This window comes from Mastigoproctus giganteus, chromosome 14 (genome assembly GCF_048544385.1).
Source record: "Mastigoproctus giganteus isolate SK-2022 chromosome 14, ASM4854438v1, whole genome shotgun sequence".
Taxonomy (NCBI): Eukaryota; Metazoa; Arthropoda; class Arachnida; order Uropygi; family Thelyphonidae; genus Mastigoproctus; species Mastigoproctus giganteus.
In genome coordinates this window covers 96,184,812-96,208,649 of record NC_143588.1, presented here as the reverse complement: position 1 = coordinate 96,208,649, position 23,838 = coordinate 96,184,812, and the positions used below count along the sequence as shown (strand labels likewise).

Here is a 23,838-nt window from a genome sequence, read left to right as displayed (position 1 = left end):
TAAATCGAATTTAAATAAATCGAAAGATGATAATAAAATTTAGAAATATTAGAAATATTAGAATCAAGGGTAAGAAATATAAGTAAAATATAAATGTAAGCATATATTAATCATCGTTGACCCGACAGAGAACGTAATTTAATGATTAAAATAAGATTAAATATATAATACATACTACATATTGACCGTATCTAGGACATAATGTAATAGTCGTCAAAATAATATGTGGTGCCCCCTATGTGATGGATACGGTAAAAATAAATAATTAAATTAAATTAACACATAGAAACATGCAGATAGTAAGAAGAAAAACTAAAGGAGTAGGAATAATAGAACCTGAACTCCACAAAGGCGAAAAATAGTGGTATAGATAAGAAATAGTTTCTCCTACGTCCTCGGATTGCCCTAATAATTTCGGAGAAATAAAAATAAAGAGTGTAGGACAGTTTAAAGACATTACAAGATATAAGTTGTGGCTCGGGTATGCCCGGGATCGCAAACCCGTTCCTATAGTAGGACCCTGAGCTAAATTTGCATGTTATCTCAGCGTGAATTTAAGTAAATTTAAATGAATTTAACTATATATTAACTATATATTTAAAAAAAAAAAAAAAAAAAAAAAAAAATGATACACTGTAATTTGCAAGCCGGTGGGTACAAGTTTTCTACGCCGTAAGACACCAAGAATGCAAAGTGTATCCTATTTACATATATACATGGCACTAAATATAACGATTATATTGAAAATTATATTAAAACAATAGGTTCAGAAAACAAATTTTTGAAATTAATAATGTTTATCGCTTTCCTGAAATGATATTTCAGGTAAGCGATAGGGAAATGATTATTGATCAACCTGCCGTACAACAGTGTTAAGCCCGCTGAACAATTTTTATTACTATTGCAGATATAAGCAATTCTTAGACATTGTGATAAAATTATATTACCATGCACTGATTTTGATATATTAGATTTCCAATTTGTAAGGCTTACTACGTTAAAATTGAATGCATCTCTTTTATTATATACGTTTACGTCTATATTATTATTATGCAATATTTCTATATGAAGATCCAGATAATTTGCTATAGTATCAGAACTATTAGTTTTTTCCAATACAAGTTCTACCGGATCCCCAAGTTCTACCTCGCAAGATCCACCTTGACTTTAGCAATTTTGGTGCACCTCTCATCTACAGAACTAGAGTGGGTCCAGGCACGAGTTAGCAAGGTTCGTGACGTGGCAAGACGATGGCTACGCGCATGTGCTGACTGGAAGTTGGTAAATTGGCCAGCACACATTGGTTTACGATAGACAGTTGACTTCAAGTGCATGCCCTTGCATCGGACAAGGGTGTCTAAGTATGGTATGGTGTTGTCCAATTCTAGCTCGATGGTGAATTTTATGAAAGGCAACAGAGAATTGAGGTGGTATAAGAGTCGGTCACCCGAATTTCTGGGGGATAACCACAAACACATCATCCATGTAGCGACACCAAAAGGTAATGGGATATGGTAGATTCGTAAATGCATGACCATCTAATTCTTCCATAGCGATATTTGTCGTGACTGAACTAACTGGGGAACCCATGGCTGTGCCGTGCACCTGTTAGTAAATGGAGTCGTTGAGCATAATTACACCACCTGTTAAGCAGCCTGAGGGCAGTGGAGATATCGTCTGGTGTTAGTTCGGTCCTGCTGCCAAGGGTTTGATCTTTATCCAAGAGTTCCTTTGCACATGTGATGGCAAGTTCTACCATCAAGGTAGAACTTGCCATCGTAGCCATCTTCTTGCCATCGCACGAACCTTGCTAACTCGTGCCTGGACCTGAAAGTCAAGGCGGATCTTGCGAGGTGTGGCTATCCCACCAATACCCTTGACAGGTGTGACCTACAGACACATGACAAAGTAGCGACCAACAAGAACATCAAAGGTAATGACTCAGCAGTGAGTGCCTTTATCCCATACTACCCAAACCTATCATAACAGGTTTCTAGGGTCCTAAAATCACATGTGATAAAATGTATACAACTCCCAGGCAGAAAGTTACGATCTTTCATCTATAAAGTGAAAACACCGGTTCACACCATACTACAAAGTGGTGTAGTCTACCACATCTCTTGCTGTGACTGCACTAGCTGCTGCATCGGGGAAACTTGGAGACAGCTTGAAAAACGTCTTTCAGAACACGAAAGAGCCATCCGCTTAGCGGACATAGAACAGTTGGTCATTGTCGAACACATTTGGTCAACCCACCATGACACTGACCCACACTGCAATGTTGTGATTGTAGATAGGTCCCGCCACTACTGGCGACGCGCCTGGTTGGAGTCATTGAACATCACATGCTCCAATACCTCGGTAAACAGGAGCAGTGGATGTCATGTCCACCCTATCATTGAAGCAACCATTTTGATGAATGACAAACGTTGGAAACATTCACATGTGTCACAGCCATAGGCTTCAACATCCAACAATTAACCACCACCATCATCACACAGTTCATATACATGACTGGCAGTGCACGCCCTCATGTTCCACACTCTTAACTGTTTGTTTGACTGATGAAGGTTAACAAACTAAGCGAAAGCTTTTGTATGTATCTAATTTAATATATATATGTTTTCCAATTAATATTAAACTTGTCATTATTTATTCTGTGTCCATTTCCCTCTGTGTCTGCAATAATCCACAATAGTAATAATGAATCCAGAGCACACAGGCCTCTTTAATCAAAAAAAAAAAAAAAAAAAAACAGTGAAAATAAGAAAAATATAAATAGTTTTATGGGCATACATATCTCATACAAAATGTGAAGCATATCCCAATGAGCCCATCCATGCAATATAAATAAACTACACTTCCCCATAAAGCTATTTATTTTTAATTACCAAAGCTGTTTCAGAAAATGTCTCTGAAACATCTACTTGGGTAATTATATTGTAAATATTTACAGAAAGGATACTTTAGCATTATTTGTACGTTATTGTTTGTTATTTGGTTTTTAGGAGCATTAGCAACTAAGGCCATATTGCTCCGGGAATATGCGGTGGTCATTCACTGACCTTTCTACATCCTCTGTATTTGGTGGTGACGGGCTCGAACCCCGGTCTAATCAAGAAGCGTGTGCTACGCAATGCTGCTCCTTCCCACCTGGCTATGGAGGCGCCTCATTATTTGTACATAAATGCTATTATTTCCACAGCTTTAAGCTCATTAGCTTTAAATTTATATGAGAATTTGATTATCTGCATCTTTTTGGTCTCTTATAGTGTGGAAACTTATTAAAAGGGTCGTAAGTTCATAAGATGAAAGGACAATTACTGAAATAGCTTTCTCTCAGAAATGAAACTTATTACAAATAAATAGCAATATAACTCTATATGGGAACTGTTATTTTTTATGCATTTGTTATCTGCTCAATGAGATGATTTTGTAAGCAAACCTAGTGTGCTCTACCCCCCCCGCCATCAGAGAAATGATATTTTAATCATATTTGTAAATAATTGCTATACAGTATGGTCCATACATAAGGAAACATGTAAATAACAGTATTTTAAATATATAATTTAATTAATGCTAGCACAATAAAAAGAGCCTGCATAAACTAAAAAAATAAATAAATAAAATTAAATTAAATCTGTTCAATATGGCCACCATTTTGGGCTTTAAAAACTGTACATTTTCAATATCTCTAACTGTTGAATGCTGAAACTCCAGCAGAGATCTGTGCTCATTACTAAATACTTTACCTTTTAAGAATCCCTAAACAAAGTAATCACAGACTATTAAATCTGGGGAGTGGAGCGGCCATTCAACAGGAACATACATTCTGAGCCATCAACCTATTTGCCTAAAAAGTCATGAACAATTTTTGCATAGCGAGCTGGTACTGCATCCTGCTTTAAAAAAAAGCAATGCTGCAAATTGATTTTGGACTGCATTGATGGAATAATTTTGTCTTTTAGCATTCTCTTTTCTCCTGCTTTTAGCAGGTAGATTTCTCCTGCCACACACAGCTCCCTCACGGAAAAAAGGGAGTAATAAACACATTTATGGTAATTAACAGTTCTATTTAGTTTAAATGTGGCTTCACCAGTCCAAAAAACATTTTCAACAATACTGGGTTTGTAACACTCATGGGCAAAACTGGCAAATTCCAATCTACTTAATTCCTTTATGATTCTATTAAAGCTTGTTATATTATTTAAGCTTTTAGGTATTATAATTACAAACTTTGTTTTCTTTGGACTTCTTTCAATATTCTCCCTTGCAAGTTCCAAATTGGTAAATGTCTTTGAGATTCAAGATCTACCAGGTCTTTTTGGACTATTCCCACTTCAAAAAATTTCACAATTTGCTTTATGGTCTTTACTGTGGGTGGTTTACACCCAAAAAAACTTCTTGAAATGGCATGTGACTTCTGCAGAATTTTCATATTTTGCATACTGCTTTATAATTTCAATTTTCTCCTTCTCTCTAAGGCTCATGATACTTTTCCTATGTTCAAATTATTCTGAAACAATATAAAAAAAAATTACAAACCATTTTTCAACTAACTTACACATATTTACATCACCAGTTATTCAAAACAGCTTTCTTACTTATGAGCCACCATGTATAATGTCTGCATCTTGAAGCTTATTATCTCTAAATTAATATGGATATAAAAATGGTCATTAAACATATTAGAGAACAAATAAATGCTAAAGAATAACAAATTTTAAATGGTATTTTTACTATAAACTAATGAATGCTAGAAACGTACCTGATAAGGAATTTATGTGAGATGACTGAATGCCACAAATGTAATTTTCAGATGGGATTATATCATTTCCATATTCACTTCTCTAAGTATGTATATAAAAATAAAATCACTTGAAATAATTTTATTATAAAAATTACATATTAGTGCTGTATTATTCATGTCAACTTTTAAAAATCAGAATCCAGAACAGCATTATGGAATTAATAATAAATTAATAATAATAGTAATGTCACTGTCCATGTTGGCAATAACCTCTGCTGTACATTATCATTAGTTGCCTTGGTATTACACTACTCTAAATAAAAGGCAATGCTCCAATAGACAATTATATTGTTTTTTATTAAAGTATATGCCACTACTCAGGTTTCAATCCTCTGGGTTCTCATTGGTAGGCATTGTGAAGAACTGAACAACCTAGTGGCAAGATTGTTCAGGTCTTCACAATAACTACTTACCTATTTACTTACACATTAATGAGATCCCAGAAAGGACTGAAAACTGGGTCTGGGCAATGGTTACACTTTAAATAAAAAGCAATACACTTCTCAACAGAAGTGCCTTTTATTTAGAGTAATGCAATAACAAGGCAACTCATAGCAATGCACCTTCACAATATACGATGGATGCTCCAAGTGGCAAACCCAATTTTCTCATGGCTATGTACAGAAAGAGGCTATACCTGATGTGTGCAACATTGTGTAATTTTCATAGCTTGAAGCTTTTGTCCTAAATTTAACTGTCTAATAATAGTAAATAAAACTTTGGTAGCAACAGGTTGATGCCTATCATATGATAATGCAAAAATTACATTACATATATCACTATTAAATGCAATTAACTGTATTTTGAAGTCATTTGCTCCATTTATATTGTGGCATTCTAGGATCTTTTTTCAATGAGGAGCAAACCACAAAGTAAGGTCTCCAATATTCTAAAATGTTAGTGAGATAGAGAAAAGTAATTATGTGTAGATATAAAGAGTCAAATTATAGGAGAAAACCTCATACCTTTTTAGTAGGACTGGTAATCTCTCAACACTCATTGCAAATGATTATAATATGAACCTATCTCCCCCACATGCATAGTCATAAATAAATCAAATTAAAATAGCTATTAATTAAAATAATCATGCCTTCAACTCTCATATTATGTTAAGTGAATTGGAAAGAATTAGGGAAAGACGGCAGCCACAAACCTGCAAAAAACCAACCAACATCACGTGCCACCATGAGAATTGAAAAACAATTGTCGCAAAAACCTAAAAACAACGAAACAAATAAATATCCATTAATTCATACATAAATTAAACTTTAAAACAGTTTTTAAACTTCTTTTAAGAGACCACCTTATTCGGTTTGTTACCATGTTAAAAAGTACAAAAGTGATTTGTGAATGATATCCCCCGTTTTATATAAAATTAACGACACCTGACACGAGATTATTTATATAGACCAATGTATGAATTACTATTCATGCATACGCATAAGCATCCATGAGTCCGAAATGTTATAAGGTCTGCATATATTAATAGTCAACATTTAATCTCATTTCTAATATTTCAGCAATTAATAATTTAAAATATTCCCACTGTTTATTAAGAACTTTCGATTCATTAAAAAGGAACACATATCCATCAGCAATTGCATGAAACGCAAGCTCAGAGGCCACATGCTGCTGTATCCTTACCAAAAGTAAATTTTGGGTCGAGCCAATATAAGTAGAATTGCACCCACCACAAGAAATATTGTAAACAATATTGTGAGCGTCCATAGTAGAAACTAAATACGGCCTTTGTTTCAAGACAGCATTGGAGCTTACTCATGGATTGTGCAACAATCTTAAATTCAGTGTTCTTAAATATGTTAATAAATTGTCTATACCAAAGTTGTACATACAGAACTTTAATAAAATATTTGTGATCCGCCCTGTCATTTAACAGGGGGGGGATATCATTTGCGAATCACTTTTGTACTTCTTGTGAACACGGTAACAAACCAAATAAGGTGGTCTCTTAAAAGAAGTTAAAAAATGGTTTTAAAGTTTAATTATGTGTGAATTAATGGATATTTATCTGTTTTGCTGTTTCTAGGTTTTTGCGACAATTGTTTTTCAATTCTCATGGTGGCATGTGATGTTGGTTGGTTTTTTGGAGGTTGGTGGCCACCGTCTTTCCGTAATTCTTTCCAATTTGCTTGACGTGATATGAGAGTTGAAAGCATGATTATTTTAATTAATGGCTATTTCAATTTGATTTATTTTTGACTATGCAAGGGGGTTAGGTTCATATTATAATCATTCAGGATTGAATGTTGAGAGAATAACAGTCCTACTAAAAAGGTTTTCTCCTATAATTTAAGATTATTATAATAATAGGACTTATTGGGCTTCATAATCCCTTTTAATTTGAATTAGATATAAAGAGACATGACTGAACATAATGAACATGAACTTCAATTGGAATCTACGATGACGCTGGTAATGCATTATCACATTGTTGATGTAACCTCATTATTGTTAAGGAAATGCATCCAGGACCACATGGGAGGATACTGAAAAGTATTCCACCCAGTTCAAGTATAGTAATAGTAATCGTGGCATGTAATGCAAGAAAGCAAGTGTATGGGCTTATGCAGCATCAGCCGAAAAGGAAAAAAAAAAAAAAAAAAAAATTCGAACAACCATTCCCTCTACATGTTTGTCCAGTTCCTCCTTAAATTTATTTAAGGAGGAACTGGGCATAAAGTATCAACTTCCACAACGACAGATGGAAGTTTGTTCCAGCAATTAACTACCTGCTGGCTAAACGCAAATGTCCGCACATCTATTCTACAGCTGTCTTTCCTCAATTTGAATTTATGCCCCCTAAGGTTCGTAATCTGAACAAGTGGAAGAATCCCATCAGCATTCAGCACGCTCAACCCATTCAAGGCCTTATACACCTCAATCAGATCACCTTGCGGGTGCCTAATCTCCAGCCACTGCAATTTGAAGAACTTAAGCCTCTCTTGGTAAGAGGATCCCTTTGTTCCCCTCACCAATCTTGTTTCACTTCTCTGTACACGCTCAACAAATCTACATCCTTCCTAAAATGAGGCCTCCAGACCTGCAAGCAGTACTCAAGGCGTGGCCTGACCATTGCCTTATACTGAGGGACAATCACCTCCTTTTCCCTGCTAGCAAAATTCCTGTATATCATTGACAAAACCCCATGACCTGCTCTTGCATTTCTGAACAATGCAGCCTGCCTGCATTGTTCAGAAAACTTTATATCTGACTGCACAATTACTCCCAGGTCTTTTTCATTTTCTACCACTCTCAGCGTAGTACCACACAGATGGTACGTTCCTCTGGGGTTACTTCTGCCCATAAGCAGTACTTTGCATTTGTCAATGTTAAACTTCAGTTGCCACTTCTCAGCCTATCTCCCCAAATTTTCTAGATCCTGTTGCAGTAGCACACTGCCATTAATAACCCTGCCAATCTTTGTATCATCTGCAAACTTCGACACTAAGCCTGATATACCTTTATCAATATCATTGATAAATATACAAAACAACAGTGGACCCAACACCAAACCCTGTGAGACTCCACAATTAACATTAGTCCACAAAGAACAGTGCCCATTGATTACCACCCTCTGTCTTCTCCCACTCAACCATCCTTTTATCCATTGTAGCAACTTACCCTTAATACCATTCTGCTCCAATTTGTACAGTAGTCAAAAGCTTTCTTGAAATCCAAGTATATGATATCAAATTTATTTTTTGCATCCAGTTCCTTTGTAACCATATCATAATATCCAATCACATTTGTCAGACAAGACTTTCCCTTAACAAACCGATGCTGTGTCTGAATTATTGCTGCAGTCTTGTCTAGATGATCCTGCAATGCATCTTTAACCAGTGACTCCATTATTTTACCCGGAACAGAAGTTAAACTAACTGGTCTGTAATTACTCGTGTCACCCTTCAATTCCCCTCTGTGAATTGGGAATATATTTGCACATCTCCAGTCCGTGGGGACCTCCCCTGAGTCCAAGGATGCTCTCATAATTATGGCTAAGAGTTTGCTTACTTCCTTTGCTGCCTCTTTTAATATAACTGGATAGATCCCATCCACCCAAGGTGCCTTTCTTATGTTTAACTTCAACAATTTCTCCTCCACTTTGCTCTGAGTTATTACAAAATCATTAAGCACCATGCTACAATTTGATAACCTTCTGCCATTTTCAATCTTTAATAACTCCTCATGTGTGAATGTAGATGCAAAATACTCATTCAGTTTGACTGCTGTCTGAGCAGGATCATCAACAGTTGAACCATCGATATCAAGTGGACTAATCCAATTCATCCCCTTCCTTTTAGAGTTTATATAAGTAAAGAAATCCTTGCTGTTTTTCTTAGCATCCTTTGCCAAAGATTTCTTGTAATCTGCCTTCGCCTGCCTAACCTCCTTTGTGACTTGATTACAGACTAGCTTATATCTGCCATAGGCTTCTCTGTTGCCTGATAATTTATATGCATCCCATGCATTTTTCTTCTCTGTCACGAGTCTCATTAGTTCATTTGATAACCATTTAGGCCTAAACCTTGAACAATATTTCTTAATAGGTATGAAATGTTTAGTAGCTTCCACAATTAATTCCTTGAATGCTTCCCACTTAGAATTTGCTTTTGGTAACATCATCAGTTGGTCCCACTGTACAGAATTTAAAAACTGTCCGAGACCACCGTAGTCACCTTTACGGAAGCAAAAACCCTTTCCTTTAACTCCTGATGGTAATTATATCTTCAAGAAAATCCCACATCAGTGCACTGTGATCACTGCCACCTAGTGGTTCCTTTATGTGCAAATTCTTAATACACGAATGATCACTGCTGATAACCAGATCAAGAGTATTACCTTCTCTGGTTGCCTCTCGAACATGCTGCTGCAGAAAACAATCATCTAGTAAATCCACAAAAGTCTTACTAGTGTGTGAGTGACCAACCCACAAGTTCCAGTCAGTATCTGGGAAGTTAAAAGACCCCATTATAAGACATTCTGATTTACTGGCCCACTCTATTTCTCTGTACAATTGTTCGTTGTACTCATTCGAGTCATTAGGCCTATAACACACTCCTACTCTTATTTTTGCTTTCGCAGTGCATATGTCATACCACTGTCCATCTATATCAACTGGATGCACTTTTTTTGATTTTATGTTTTTCTTAATTAACAGCATAACCCTCCTCTCTTCCTATCCTGTCTATCCTTTCTGTACACATTGTCCTCCCCAAATTCCAATTCTTCATTCCTAATATCTGTGTGATACCACGTCTCTGATATCCCAACAATAACTGCCTTTGATGTCTTGACCAACACTTCAAATTCATCAAATTTATTTACTATACTTCTAGCATTATCCTGCTGTCAACAGGATATTCAATTAACCTGCTGTTCAGGGTGTGTGGTTATGCATTGTTCTGCAAGATTACTATTATTCTGTTATGAAATATATAACAGAATTCTATAAATGTTAATTGTTTAACAACTCCAACCTTAGGTCGGTCTAAAACTAAATTTCCTGATAAGATTATGAATTGGATAAATTTTGTGTTGATGCCTACTATATTGTCTTTAAAAATAAAGTTTTCAGATAGATTTACGGTTTACCTATGGTTCTTTATTTGATTAGGCTTTTACCAGAATTATAGCTATCAAAAATAGAAGATACTTACAAATCCTTTCATCCTGCATATTACAGACAAAACACTGTGTATTACTGACTCACAAACAATATTAGGCTGTTCATTTAACAAGAACCAAAGAATGTCCAATGTGTAAGATATCTGGACATTCATGTAGAAAGAGGAGGCATCCAGTTGGGGATAATCTTATTAGTTTACAAACTTTTAATACTATTTAATGCCGACCGGGCTAGCCAGGTGGGTAAAGTGCCTGCCTGGCAACCCAAAAGTTGCGGGTTCGAATCCCGCCTCGAGCTTGGATCAGAGTAAAATGCAAAAACTTTGGGAGGTGAATTATGGCTACAGAAGCTGATGCGCCAACAACTAACAAAAAAAAAAAAAAAACTATTTAACAAGTGGTCAGTGTTTTTAATGGCATATATTACTGTATCCCGATAAGGTTTAATAAACTGATATATACAGTATGAGAAGCTAAGGAGTGAAAAAAAAGTAAAGTTTCCATATGATAAGTCTGATATGTTTACCAATTTTATGAAGTTTATTTGACCAAACAGAGTAGAGATATTATAGGTGCTTGTTTTTATTTCTTCTAATAATATTTTTATGGAAGCTAGTTAACTTATCATTATATATACTGAGGTTATAGAAAAGGGAATCAGAGTTTAGCTAAATATTCTGGCTTATCTAAAACAACATTCATGTCTCCCTCTAAAACAACAATCATTACAATACAACATGCCAATAATGGCCTGTTGTATTGTGATGTTAGCATTCTTAAGCAGGGTAGTAAGGGCACAATGCTCATGTTCCTGTAAAACAGTCTGTGTACAGTATTCTTGCTGTTGAATCAGGCCTTTACTGATCTTAGAGTAGAATGAGAATCTGGCATCCATTACTGCTTATTTTTTAAAGAGAAAATTTGAAAGCAAACTATAATTTAAATTTTTCTGTAACAAGTTTTCTTGTTGCAGGGTAAGCTTAAGTGATGAGGCTGACAATATGCAACCTCTGACACAAGCCATCATTGCATGATTTTTCCACAACATTGTAATAACCTGAATCTCCCCTCCTACATAATAAATAGCCTATTTTGTTAGAATGGAGTGCATCCGTACTGTGTTTTTGTGCTTCCATTTTGTTTTTGAGCACTGCTTGTTTTCTAGGGAAAAAAAAAACAAGCCGTGATCAATGCCAAATTCTCATTCTCCATAAGAGCAATAAAGATGTGATTATCCAGCAAATAAATGAGGTAATCAAAAAAAAAATATTGTGATATGAACTGTTTTACATGCTTATTAGCATCATGCTCTTACTACCATGCTTAAGAATGCTAACATCACAATACAGTCAATAAGGGAGATATGGTTGTTGCTTTAGATAAGAAAGGATATTTAGCTAAACCCTGTGATATCATTTCTAATAATCAGACTTATGCTGAAAATTCTGATCCCCTTTTCTGTAACCTTGTAAACAGATATAACAATAAGTTAGCTATCTACCATAAAAATTATTATATTTAAATGGCCATACTAAAAGAAATAAAAGCCACATTCTATAATCTTCAGAACCTTCAAATCTCAATCCTTCCAGTTGATCCTTTTCAGAGACAATTTAATTTAAAGCATTTCTTGTGCATCCTGTAATTTTTCCTATTAAGGCTAGCCAATGTACCTTGAATAGAGATTGAAGTTATGCAGTTAAATCAAATCATGTAATCAATTTCTTCTAACTGTCCTGGTGCCTGAATTGGAGCATTAATACCGTTACTTTAAATCATAAATGTGCCTTTGTTGATTTAAAGTGATGGACACCCAAAACAACTATATTAAATTATTAATTTCTGTGAATACACTGTGATTTTGTCAGCGGAAGAACATGCAGGATAATCTCTCACCTGATGGCACGTAATCTATTTCAAGTTTCCTTTCCATTTGTATTTTAGCCAGTCCATGAAAACAATGGGGAGTTAAAAAATCATGTATAGCTTCTGGGAGAGCTGGGTGAAATTTTAAATTGTCTTTTAGCATCTTTGTTTGGTGTTACCACTGCATTCTTTATTCTGAAGCTTATAACAATAGGGCGCTTAATCATTTTTTAAACTCGGGGAAGAAGTTCATAACAAATTATGTGTATTGAAATTCTAGCAATACTTTGAAAAATAAGTATTATTAAAAGCATCTCGTCTCAATGTACAATGGACCACACTGTCCTTTCATTAAAGACTGCTTAAATTAATTAGCACTTACCCAAGAGGTTGTAGATACACTGTAAGAATTCCACTTATCCAGAGCACTCTGAAGTGATGCTGGTAAAAACCCAGCTACTGCAACAGAAAAGCTAGAAATTTTAGTACAACTGCCTGAAGATATTTGCAAAACAATATTATATGCCTGAAGAGTTTTTTCTGGAGAAATGTTTTCTGATTTTCCAGATTCTGTTTTAGGATCATCCATCTGATGAAGAATTGTCCACCTAAATAAAACAAGATATACAAAATTAAAACTGTTATCACTATTATATATTCTATATTATATATAATTTTTGGTCGAAATGAGTTTTTTTCTTTTTGTTTCTTAAATCTCAATAGACGTAACTTACGAAATATAGCATAAAAGATGATTGCTAATATTCCCCATAAAGATCTCAAAGGGATGGAGTAAGAAGTCTTCTTTACTCAGGCCCTTATTCTAAAGGAATATTTCTCAATTATAATCTTTAACATGCAGAGATGAAGATATTTTAATTCTGATATGTTTTATTTAATTTTTAGGTGCTATTTATTTTTCAATAAGTTTAGCTTGAAATTCATAGATTTACTTTGCTTCCCAATTTTTCTGAGCACTGAAGCCATGACAACTGTCATCTAGTTTGTCATCTGTTATAGTTTGGGGGCATTTGGTATTGCTCTTGCTTGTTCTGTGAGTGACTTTCAACATGAATAATTTGTATAATCTTCATGTGGTCATCTCTTGCCACTGAACTTAGAAGAACTGATTAAGAACTTTCCAACTCTCTTTTCTTGATTGGAGATACATGTTTAAGAACACTGGATTTCAGCATGGAATCTTCTTGCTCCCAAAACATGGTTACGATACATACTTAACAGTCATTTAAGTTAATTTTTTTAATATTTGTGACAAGACCACTAAAGCATGAAGCATCAATATACTATGTCTGTAAATGCATATTCTATGGTCAGCTTGCATGTGTTTGGAATGAAAAACACAAGCCTCTGGAAAATAAAGCCACATCTATTAATATATTCACTGAAGGCATACTTCTACATGCAAGAGCATTCTTTTTATATTATATAAGTCACTCTCTGTGGGAGACACACACGCACGATACTAACTGCCCACTGCTCAAAGGAACATTTACACACAAAAATAATTTGAAAAATTTTTTTGCTTCAAAAGGAAATGTATGTAAGCTCCTTTGTGTAGTTAACAATTACTAGCCTAATTAGTAGTATATACTGAGTCACCTGTAGGCAGATATCATTCAAACAGAAAACCATACAAACACTTTTCTGAGACTTGGCTTGCAGTATGCAGAAAGCTCATAAAAACTCCCTCCTACCATCTCAATGGGGTTCAAAACAAGAGACAGAACATGGGGAATTTCTATACTGCACAGAATAACAATGATTGTAATATTTAAATGTTAAAGCAAAATGCTTTTAACATTCTTTCTCATAGTTGCAGACATCCTATTACTATAGTCACAATATATAACAGGTGCCTCCGTAGCCAGGTGGGAAGGAGCAGCAGTGCGTAGTACACGCTTCTTGATTAAACCGGGGTTTGAGCCCGTCACCACCAAATATGGAGGATGTGGAAAGGTCAGGGAATGACCACCGCATATCCCCGGAGCAATATGGCCTTAGTTGTTAATGCTCCTATAAAAAAAAAAAAAAAAAAAAAACAAATAACAATATATATAACATGGACAACCATATTATATATTGCATTTAGATCTAGTATTTAATCATATTTGTATGCCGTGTCTCTAATGCTGTTTTGAAAAAGAGATAAGATTGTGCAACCACCAACAATATGAGCTCTGTTCTGTATAGTCGTATGCATATGTTGGAAAGTAGAAAATAAACCAAGATGGAAACTAAATCAAGGAAAATTGTGCCACTTGCTTTATTTCTAAAAAGGAAATAACAACAACAAAAACCCTTGCTGATAACAATTTACTTACTTAAAATAAGTCAGCAATTTTTTTTTTTCGTAAATTTTAAAATGTCGGTCAGTACATCATCAGTAATGCTGTAAGAGCTAATCAACAAATTTTGCAGAAATAATTGTTCTATTTTTTTTCAAACTTAATGAAACTATGCCTAAATAATTAAATAACAAGCACATATATACACAAAAATAATATATTAATCAGCTTATATACCTTATGTAAGCTGTGTATGTTTTTATTAGCTTCAGCAGCACTGGTAATATATCATGAACAAGTTCCTTAGCTTCATTATTATTGTCATTCTGGAAAAGTATATAAAAAGTTGCAAGTTAAACAAAATTCAAAAGTGTGAGAGTATTATATTATTAACATACTGTCCATTTCTAACTGCTAATTTTTCATAATTATTAACCATTTAGTTACTTAGCTAATAAAATATATAATATTGAGAAATTCATTAATCTCCCCCATCCTCCCCCCCCCCCCTCTCTCTCTCTCTCTCTCTCTCTCTCTCTCTCTCTCTCTCTCTCTCTCTCTCTCTCTCTCTCTCTCTCTCTCTCTCTCTCTCACATTGTGTTAAATGCAACCAACAAGTAGAGACTGATTTTATTGCACTTATTAAAGGGTAATAACTGCACAATAAAGTCACTCTATTGTGCAGAAAATTTCAGGTGATGCATACAAAAAAAATCAAAAAATTTTTGTATGCATCGCCAATGAAGACACATTCCTATTATTTTTGTCATGCATTAACATCACCATGAAAAAATTAGTAAATCTAGTGCTGGCTACAAAAAAAAAAAGGGGGGGGGGGGGGGAAAGTGGTGTTTTAAATTTATGTTCATAAAAATAAGTGAATGGTTGAGAAAAAAAGAAGAAATATCACATTTTATGTAAATTTGGGGAAATCTCCAAGTGGGAAAAATCATATGTGAAACCAAATTTATGAAAGTGTGTTTATATCTAGTAGGGCAATGGTCAAATCCAGTGGCCAGCTGGTCAATGGAGCAACCACCATGAATTGGCTGACCAGCTAATTAAATGCCAAGAAATTAACTTCAAATAAAATTTAAAAAAAATAATAACAACACACACACACACACACACACACACACCAGGGTCTATTTTCCACATTAATTTTGTATAAGGAAAAGATATGCAGTTCCTTAATTTCATGGTAATCCACCAGTGTAAAGAATAAAACTTAGTCACCTTCAATCTTCCTGAAACTCCTCCCACTCTTAATCCTCTCACAAAATAAGTATAAGAATATCACAAATATTACTTCCTCTGTATCAAAAAAACTAGGTCTTTTCTTTTACTCTCACTATCATTCTTCTTCAAAACAGCTACTCACTATATGAATCACAAATCTACCCTACCAGAGAATAATGGTCTCACATTTGGGTGGTGTCCCTAAAACTTCTAAATATCCAAAAGGGGACCATCAGATTAAGACCCGGTGGCTACACTCTCTCCACTCTCTATCATACAGATCTTTGGTCTCTTCTGCATGCTTAAGTAAATTGCAGATTATATTATCCTTCTATCCACCCATTAAACAAAAGGAATCACAGAGTGAATAGTTATGGCAACTGAGATATATTCTCAATAGCCATAGCTATTGGATATATTCTTGCTGTGTGTATACCATATCCAATTTTTGGATACGGTGTACACACAGCAAGAATATATCCAACTCCTTGACATAACGTCTTGACAATGTTCCATGCATATGCACTATTTGGACTCCCTCCGGTCACCAGCTGGCAGAGTGGAGACAGAGATTATACACTAGCTGACCTGGATGCTTCCCACAGTTACCAATAAGTGCAGTCTGGTGGACTGTCTAGAAGCCAGACTGTGAATACCATTTTTAGCATTAGCATTAGCATTAGTAGAGGCATTTGATGCAAGAAAGCAAGCTTATGCAGCATCAGCAAAAAAAAAAAAAAAAAAAACCACTTCCACTTCACCCATCTGTTCGTTCAAAATACCTGTCCAGCTGAGCCTTAAACTTATTTAGGCTATCAACTCCCATGACAAGGGATGGAAGTCTGTTCCACCAACCAACCACCCGCTGGCTAAAGGCAAATTTCCGCACGTCTATCCTACATCTGTCTTTCCTCAATTTGAATTTATGCCCTCTCAGGTGATTATTCTGAGCGAGAGGAAGAATCCCATCAGCATTGAGCATGCTCAAACCATTCAAGGCTTTATACACCTCTATCAGATCACCTCGCTGGTGCCTAGTCTCCAGACACTGTAATTTGCAAAACTTAAGCCTTTCTTCGTAAGAGCACCCCTTTGTTCCATTCACTAATCTTGTTGCCCTTCTCTGTACTCCAGCAGCTCTACATCCTTCTTGAAATGAGGCCTCCAGACCTGTATACAGTACTCTAGGTGTGGCCTGACCATTGCCTTATACAAGGGAATAATCACCTCCTTATCCCTGCTAGAAAAATTCCTATATATCATTGACAACACACCATGAGCTACTCTTGCAGCCCGTCTGCACTGCTCAGAGAACTTCATATCTGCCTGCACAACCACCCCCAGGTCCCTTTCATTCTCTACCACTGTCAGTGTAGTACCACAGAGTTGATACGTGCTCTGGGGTTGCTGTTTCCCATGTGTAGTACTTTACATTTGTCAATGTTAAACTTCATTTGCCACCTCTCAGCCCATCTGCTCAACCTTTCCAGATCCTGTTTCAGCAGCATAGTGTCAGTAGTGTCCTTGACAACCCTGCCTACCTTTGTATCGTCTGCAAACTTCGACATTAAGCTTGATATACCCTCATCAATATCATTTATGAATACAGAAAACAATAATGGACCCAACACTGAGCCCTGAGGGACTCCACTAATAACATTAGTCCACGACGAGCAGTGTCCATTGATTACCACTCTCTGTCTTCTCCCCCTCAGCCACCCCTTTATCCACAGCAGCAATTTGCCTCCAATGCCACACTGCTCCAATTTGTGCAGCAGTCTTCCATGCATTTTAGAGCTGTACCTTTGAAATGCAAGGAATATTGATGTTGCTATGAGGGCAATTATAACCTCATAAAACATCACTGATACTATATGATGGAAGAGATATGGGTTGCCAGAACTTTGCTCTGGAGACTAAACATGGGTTTCACCACTCCATGCCTCCAATAAGCAAAGTGGTGGCAATGTTGCACTGGATGACGAGAGCCATCTACCACCTTGTATTGCATGGTGACATGGAGAGGCACCATTCCTTTGTGTGATGTGGACACCACATCCCTGCTTACAACCTGAGTGGTCACCTTCCATATATCACCTTTAGTATGTGCAGTATGTATGCATTGCACATAATTACCATGGGTACTAAGACCATGGTTGCAATATCCAGGGTTACTAACAGTCCCACCAATGTAACAGTGCAAGCAGAGGATTTGACTGTCACAGAATTCACCACAATTTGGTCTACTTGACTCACAAATTGGACCTGAATACAAGTTCCATCAGCATCTTAAATTCCCACATAGCAAGCCCTGGCCTATCATATCTGGAAGAATGTCTGTAATAGGCTCAGGGCTTTTGTTTTTTTTTACTTCTTGTAATAGGCTCAGTTATTCCTAAATTATTTATTTGTACTCTTAGATAGATAAATTTCATCACTTGTTCTAAAATAATCACAAATTCAAATCATGGAATATGTCAGTTGTATCAGCAATATATGCATATTTTGTCTGTAGAAGCGTGTATTCGCAAGTCAATTTGCATGTTGCATGGACTGAAATCTGGGAATAACTTGGGGGTGGGTACCCTCATCTGAGATTAGCTAACTACCGGTTCAATTGAAGAGAATCTTAGAAATTTCTCCAGTTGCCAACAGGAATCAAACCCAGACCTCTCCAAACAAATGGTAAATGCATTGTACTATGCCAAGTAAGCTACCATGGAGGATTCATTTACCTTACAAGCAGTAAAAAGTCTGCTGACTGCCAAACACACAGAACACACAAAATGTGCTTGTTTGTTTGAAGGTTTAAGTGTATCAGAGATGAGGACTTGGTGAAGGACAAGATAATCCTGATTTTAAAACTTTTTTAATAAAACAATTCAAAATAAAGTATATTTTCCAATTTCATTTAATGATTCATTTTTATATCTGTGTGATATTTTGAGATATAGAAAAATTTCAACTTACTGATTTTGAAAAGAAATCATCCAATGCAACTTGAATTTTAGCTGTCAATACCTCTAATGTGAGAATATCAAGAAGATGTGGAAACTCTTCTTTTACAGGTAACACTGAGAGACCTCGAGAAACCTTGTTAAAAAAAAAAAAAAAAAAGGAAAAAAGGAAAAAAAGTATTTTTTCTCTGTTAATATATTACTTAGTCTATTGATTAATATATTAATTATTGTTCTTGCCATATTCAAAAAAAATGCCTGCACTTCAATACAATGTGCTTACAAATGATTTTCACAGCATCAAAAATTCGTTGTAAATCATGCAAAATATAATAATAAAATATGATAAAAAATGTACTTATTAACTCAATGTTTTCTACAATTTTAACATGAATACTCGCTCATCCTTGGAGAAACTGGTTAGAAAACTTCATATCTGCCAATATTGTAACTCCCAGATCCCATTTTTCCTCTACTGTTTTTAATTCAACCCCTGCCAAGTGTATAATTTCTTTTGGGATTGCTATTCCCAAATGTAAGACCTTGCATTTTGCTGCTTCACATTCGTTTGTATGGTTTTCTATTTGAATGATATCTGCCTACACCTGCCAAGTATATAATTTTCTGACCACCTTTAAAGTCTGTTCAAGTCATCCTGAAGGAGCATTGCTTGGCACTGATCATTAATGATTCTACCAATCTTTACGTAGTCTGCAAATCTTGACATCATGCCTTCTATTCCTTCATCGATGTTGTTTAGTATTAGTATTAGTAACGGCCGCATGGTGCAAGAAAGCCTATGGCTTATGCTGCACCAGCCAAAAACTAAAAAAAAAAAAAAAAAAAAATCCGAACAAAACAATGATAAAAACAAAAAAAAAATAAAATAAAATAAAATAAATAACTAAATAATAATAATTAATAAAAAAAAAAAAAAAAACAGGAAATTAAACCTATCATCCTATGCGCTTCCCTTACCCGAAAGTACTATCCAGATGACCTTTGAATTTCCCCAAACTGTCGGCCTCTACCACCCACGAAGGCAACTTATTCCAGTAATTTATAACTCGCTGGCTAAAATAAAACTTCCTGCAGTCCAATCTAAACATTTCCCCCTGTAACTTGAATTTATGTCCCCTAGTTCTAGCATCATTTATAATCTTGAAAATTTTGTCCTCATTCATTTTACTGATGCCTCTCAGAGCCTTAAACACCTCAATCAAATCTCCTCTAAGGTGTCTAGTTTCCAAACTCTGCAACCCACATATTCAAAGTCTTTCTTCATAAGGACGACCTTTTGCCGATCTCACCAGGCGAGTTACCCTTCTTTGCACCCTTTCAAGAAGCTCGATGTCTTTCTTTAGGTGCGGTCTCCATACTTGAACACAGTATTCCAAGTGTGGTCTGACATAAGCCTTATATAATGGGATTATCACGTCCCTATCTCTACTTGCAAAAGTTCGATAGATCATCGATAGGACACCATGGGCCTTCCTTGCAACCTGTTTACAATGCTCAGAGAATTTCATGTCTGACCGTATCGTAACACCCAAGTCCCTTTCCTCCAGTACTGGGTTTAGTTGAACTCCACCAAGTGAATACGTTATTTTGGGATTACTGTTTCCCAGGTGTAATACCTTACACTTTGTTGGATTAAAGCACAGCTGCCATTTTTCTGACCATTCCTGAAGTCTATCTAGGTCTCTCTGAAGAAGCTCAGCTTGACAGTGATCATTAACTACTCTACCAATTTTAGCATCACACCCTCTATCCCTTCATCAATGTCGTTTATGAAAATTAAAAACAACAGTGATCCTAATACTGATCCTTGGGGAACCCCACTTCTTACATCAACCTAATCTGAGGAATAGCCATTTATCACAACCCTCTGCCTCCTGCCCTGAAGCCATCCTTCTATCCAGCTAAGGATTTTCCCAGTGATTCCAACCTGTTCCAGCTTATAAAGCAACCGCTCATGTGGGACTGAGTCAAAAGCTTTGCTGAAATTTAAATAAACAATGTCGAAATTATTCCCTAAATCCAGCTCATGAGTGACCCTTTCGAAATAGCGAACCAGATTTGTTAAACATGATTTTCCCTTTACAAAACCATGCTGAGTATCCTTGAGAATTTCGATTCGATCCAAATGATCCTGAATTCCACCCTTGATCATTGCCTCCATGATTTTCCCTACTACTGAAGTCAGACTGACAGGTCGATAATTTCCAACTTCACTTTTAGAGCCACTCTTATGTATGGGAGATACATTTGCACTTTTCCAATCCAAGGGAATCTCCCCAGAGTCTAGTGATGCTCGCATAATTAGCCTCAATGGTTCAATGCACTCGCTTGCCGCCTCTCTTAAGATTATAGGGTATATTCCATCAACTCCAGGAGCCTTACTGGTCTGTAGGCTCGAAAGTTTTTTCATTAAATAATCTTGCGAAATTTCAATATCATTAATTACATATTTTTTAACTTCGCTCCCACAATTTCCCATTGCCACAAAAGGCTTTTCATTTGTAAATATCGATGCAAAATAACTCTTGAGTTCACCTGCAACGGCAGCTGGTGTATTTATTACTATCCCCTTTCCCTTACGTAAAGGTCCGATCTGGTTTGTCCTGCTCTTCTTGGCATTTATATATGTGAAGAATTCTTTATCCCCCCTCTTTGCTCTGTTTGCTAGTGATTTTTCATAAACTGCCTTTGCCTGTCAAACCTTTTCTGTGGCTCTATTACACATCACCTTGTAGCTCTTATAGGCTTCAGTACTTTTTATTGCTCTGTAACCTTTTCATGCCACCTTTTTCTGCTCAAGTAATGTGGCAACTTCACTATTCATCCAACTTGGAACCCTCCTCGTGGAGTATTTTTTTAATGGTATATACGCATTCAAGGCATCTGTGATTAATGTTTTAAAAGCGTATCGCAGTTCAATTGTATTCATTCTCTGCGCGATATCTACCCAGTTAATAGAGGCCATGTAGTATCTTAAAGCATCGTAATTTCCTTTTCTGAAATTAAAACCCATTCCTTTGCCTTTTACTTCTGCTACCTCTCTCGTCATCATCCACCGTAGAACTCCGTGATCACTTCCTGCTACTGGTTCCTCTACTGTCAGCCCTGTTATGTCATCTGATTCATGTGTGATGATGAGGTCTAGGATATTCTTTTCTCTAGTACTTTCCCTGACATGTTGATACAAATAACAGTCATCTAGTTGATTTAAAAATTTTTTTCCCCATGTCGAGTTTCCTTCCCATTTACAATCAATTAGAGGCAAATTGAAATCACCCATAATAAGGCATTGACGCTTACTTGCCCATTCCATTTGCATGTAGAGGCTTTTGTCATAATCTTCACATGAAAATCAGAAACAACAGTAGTCCAAGACCCGATCCTTGGGGGTCCCCACTTCAAATGTTACATCTATCTGAAGAATATCCATTAATCACAATCCTCTGCCTTATGCCCTACAGCGAACCGAGCAATCCAACTCGGAATCTTTCCAGTAATCTCAACATGTTCCAGCTTATACAGTAAGCTCTCATGAGGGATTGAGTCAGATGCTTTGCTAAAACTCAAATAAACTATGTCGAAATTGTTTCCTACATCCAGCTCATGATATTGATGATTTTTTTGGCTGATGCTTTATAAGCTTGCTTTCTTGCATCATATGATGCTACTACTACTAATAATAATAATATATAATAAACACAGTACTTGTTTTAATGTACAGGTCATATATGTCGAGCTGCATGACTATTATGGCAGAAAAAATGAAATGGCAACCTTTGTTATCAGTTGTAAGAAATTTAAAAAGATTTCATATGCCTCATTGTGAATTCCTTAAGAATTGTTAATTTTTTAGACTCTCCAATGCAATTTCCCCCAACACATTTATTATCAATTCTTTTCAAACTGAGTATAAACATTCAGATACCTGAAGATGTACAGTACCTGTGTAGGGAAATTAAGTGTTTTATGTTTTTAGCAACTGGTGTATTTTTTTTCTTCCTCTGGTGTAAGCAAATTGGATCACATCTGCACCCATAATGTGATTTACTGTTACATGGATTCTCTGTGATTTTGCATGTAGTTTGTAGGAAGTGAATAGAAATATAAAATTTAAAGGTGTAACTTAGAGGCGTAATTTAAAGGTGTTTGTAGGAAGTGAATAGAAATATAAAATTTAAAGGTGACGAAGGTATAACTACTGTATAACGATACTAAATTTTGCAAGATAGTAGCAAATTTTGATTATAATGACATAAAATGCTTGCTTGTAGGGTTTTGGCTTTTTTTTTTTTTTTTTTTGAATTATCTCAGCTATTCACAAGTTGCTGGACTAAATTCAGACTTCAAATTTCATTGTAGGCCAAAATCTAATAATCTGTACAAAACTGCAAAATATTGTCTAAAATATATTTTAGACAATAGAAAGAAATTTCACAAATTTCTTTAGAAAACCTTTGACTCTGATAAGGTATTTGTTATGATAAACCTAAAAACTCTATATCACTGGTTGGGGAATGATGGTGAATTTGGAATACATCACATTTTGAATAATCTGATATTAAATTAACGAGGATATACTTTAACAAGAAAACTGTTGTGAAAAATATGTCAGTTTGTAAATAATCTATGATATTGAGGCATAGAAAACAAGATGTAATGAGGTTTGATGCTAGATAGTGGATAAAAGGCATATGTTACACAAACGACAACTTGAAAACTTTGACAATGTTTTATATGAATGGTTCAAGCTGATATGTCCTGATTCAATGCTAACAGAGAAGGCCAAGGTCTTTTTTAAGCATAATACAGTATTTATGATTTTGCATTGTTTGAAGATAATAAAAAAAATCAAACAAATAATAAAAAACATATTTTTTATACTATCTGAAATTTGTATTCTAAAATAAATATATTTTCTACAGAAATTTCACGCATTTCTTTAGAAAACCTTTTGACTCTGATAAGGTATTTGTTATGATAAACCTAAAAGTGG

The 23,838-nt window shown here is 35.5% G+C and overlaps 1 protein-coding gene across 1 annotated transcript in view; it reads right to left on the bottom strand.

Annotated features, from left to right (window-relative positions):
• poe (E3 ubiquitin-protein ligase-like protein poe) overlaps positions 1-23,838 on the bottom strand; it is an 849,790-nt gene that overhangs the window by 521,151 nt on the left and 304,801 nt on the right. Inside the window, exons 25-28 of the mRNA XM_090388478.1 lie at positions 18,838-18,960; positions 14,866-14,954; positions 12,705-12,930; positions 4,769-4,850 (exon numbers count right to left, since the gene is read on the bottom strand). Coding sequence (XP_090244604.1) covers positions 4,769-4,850; positions 12,705-12,930; positions 14,866-14,954; positions 18,838-18,960 — 520 coding nt within the window. The remainder of the gene's footprint in view (positions 1-4,768; positions 4,851-12,704; positions 12,931-14,865; positions 14,955-18,837; positions 18,961-23,838) is intronic.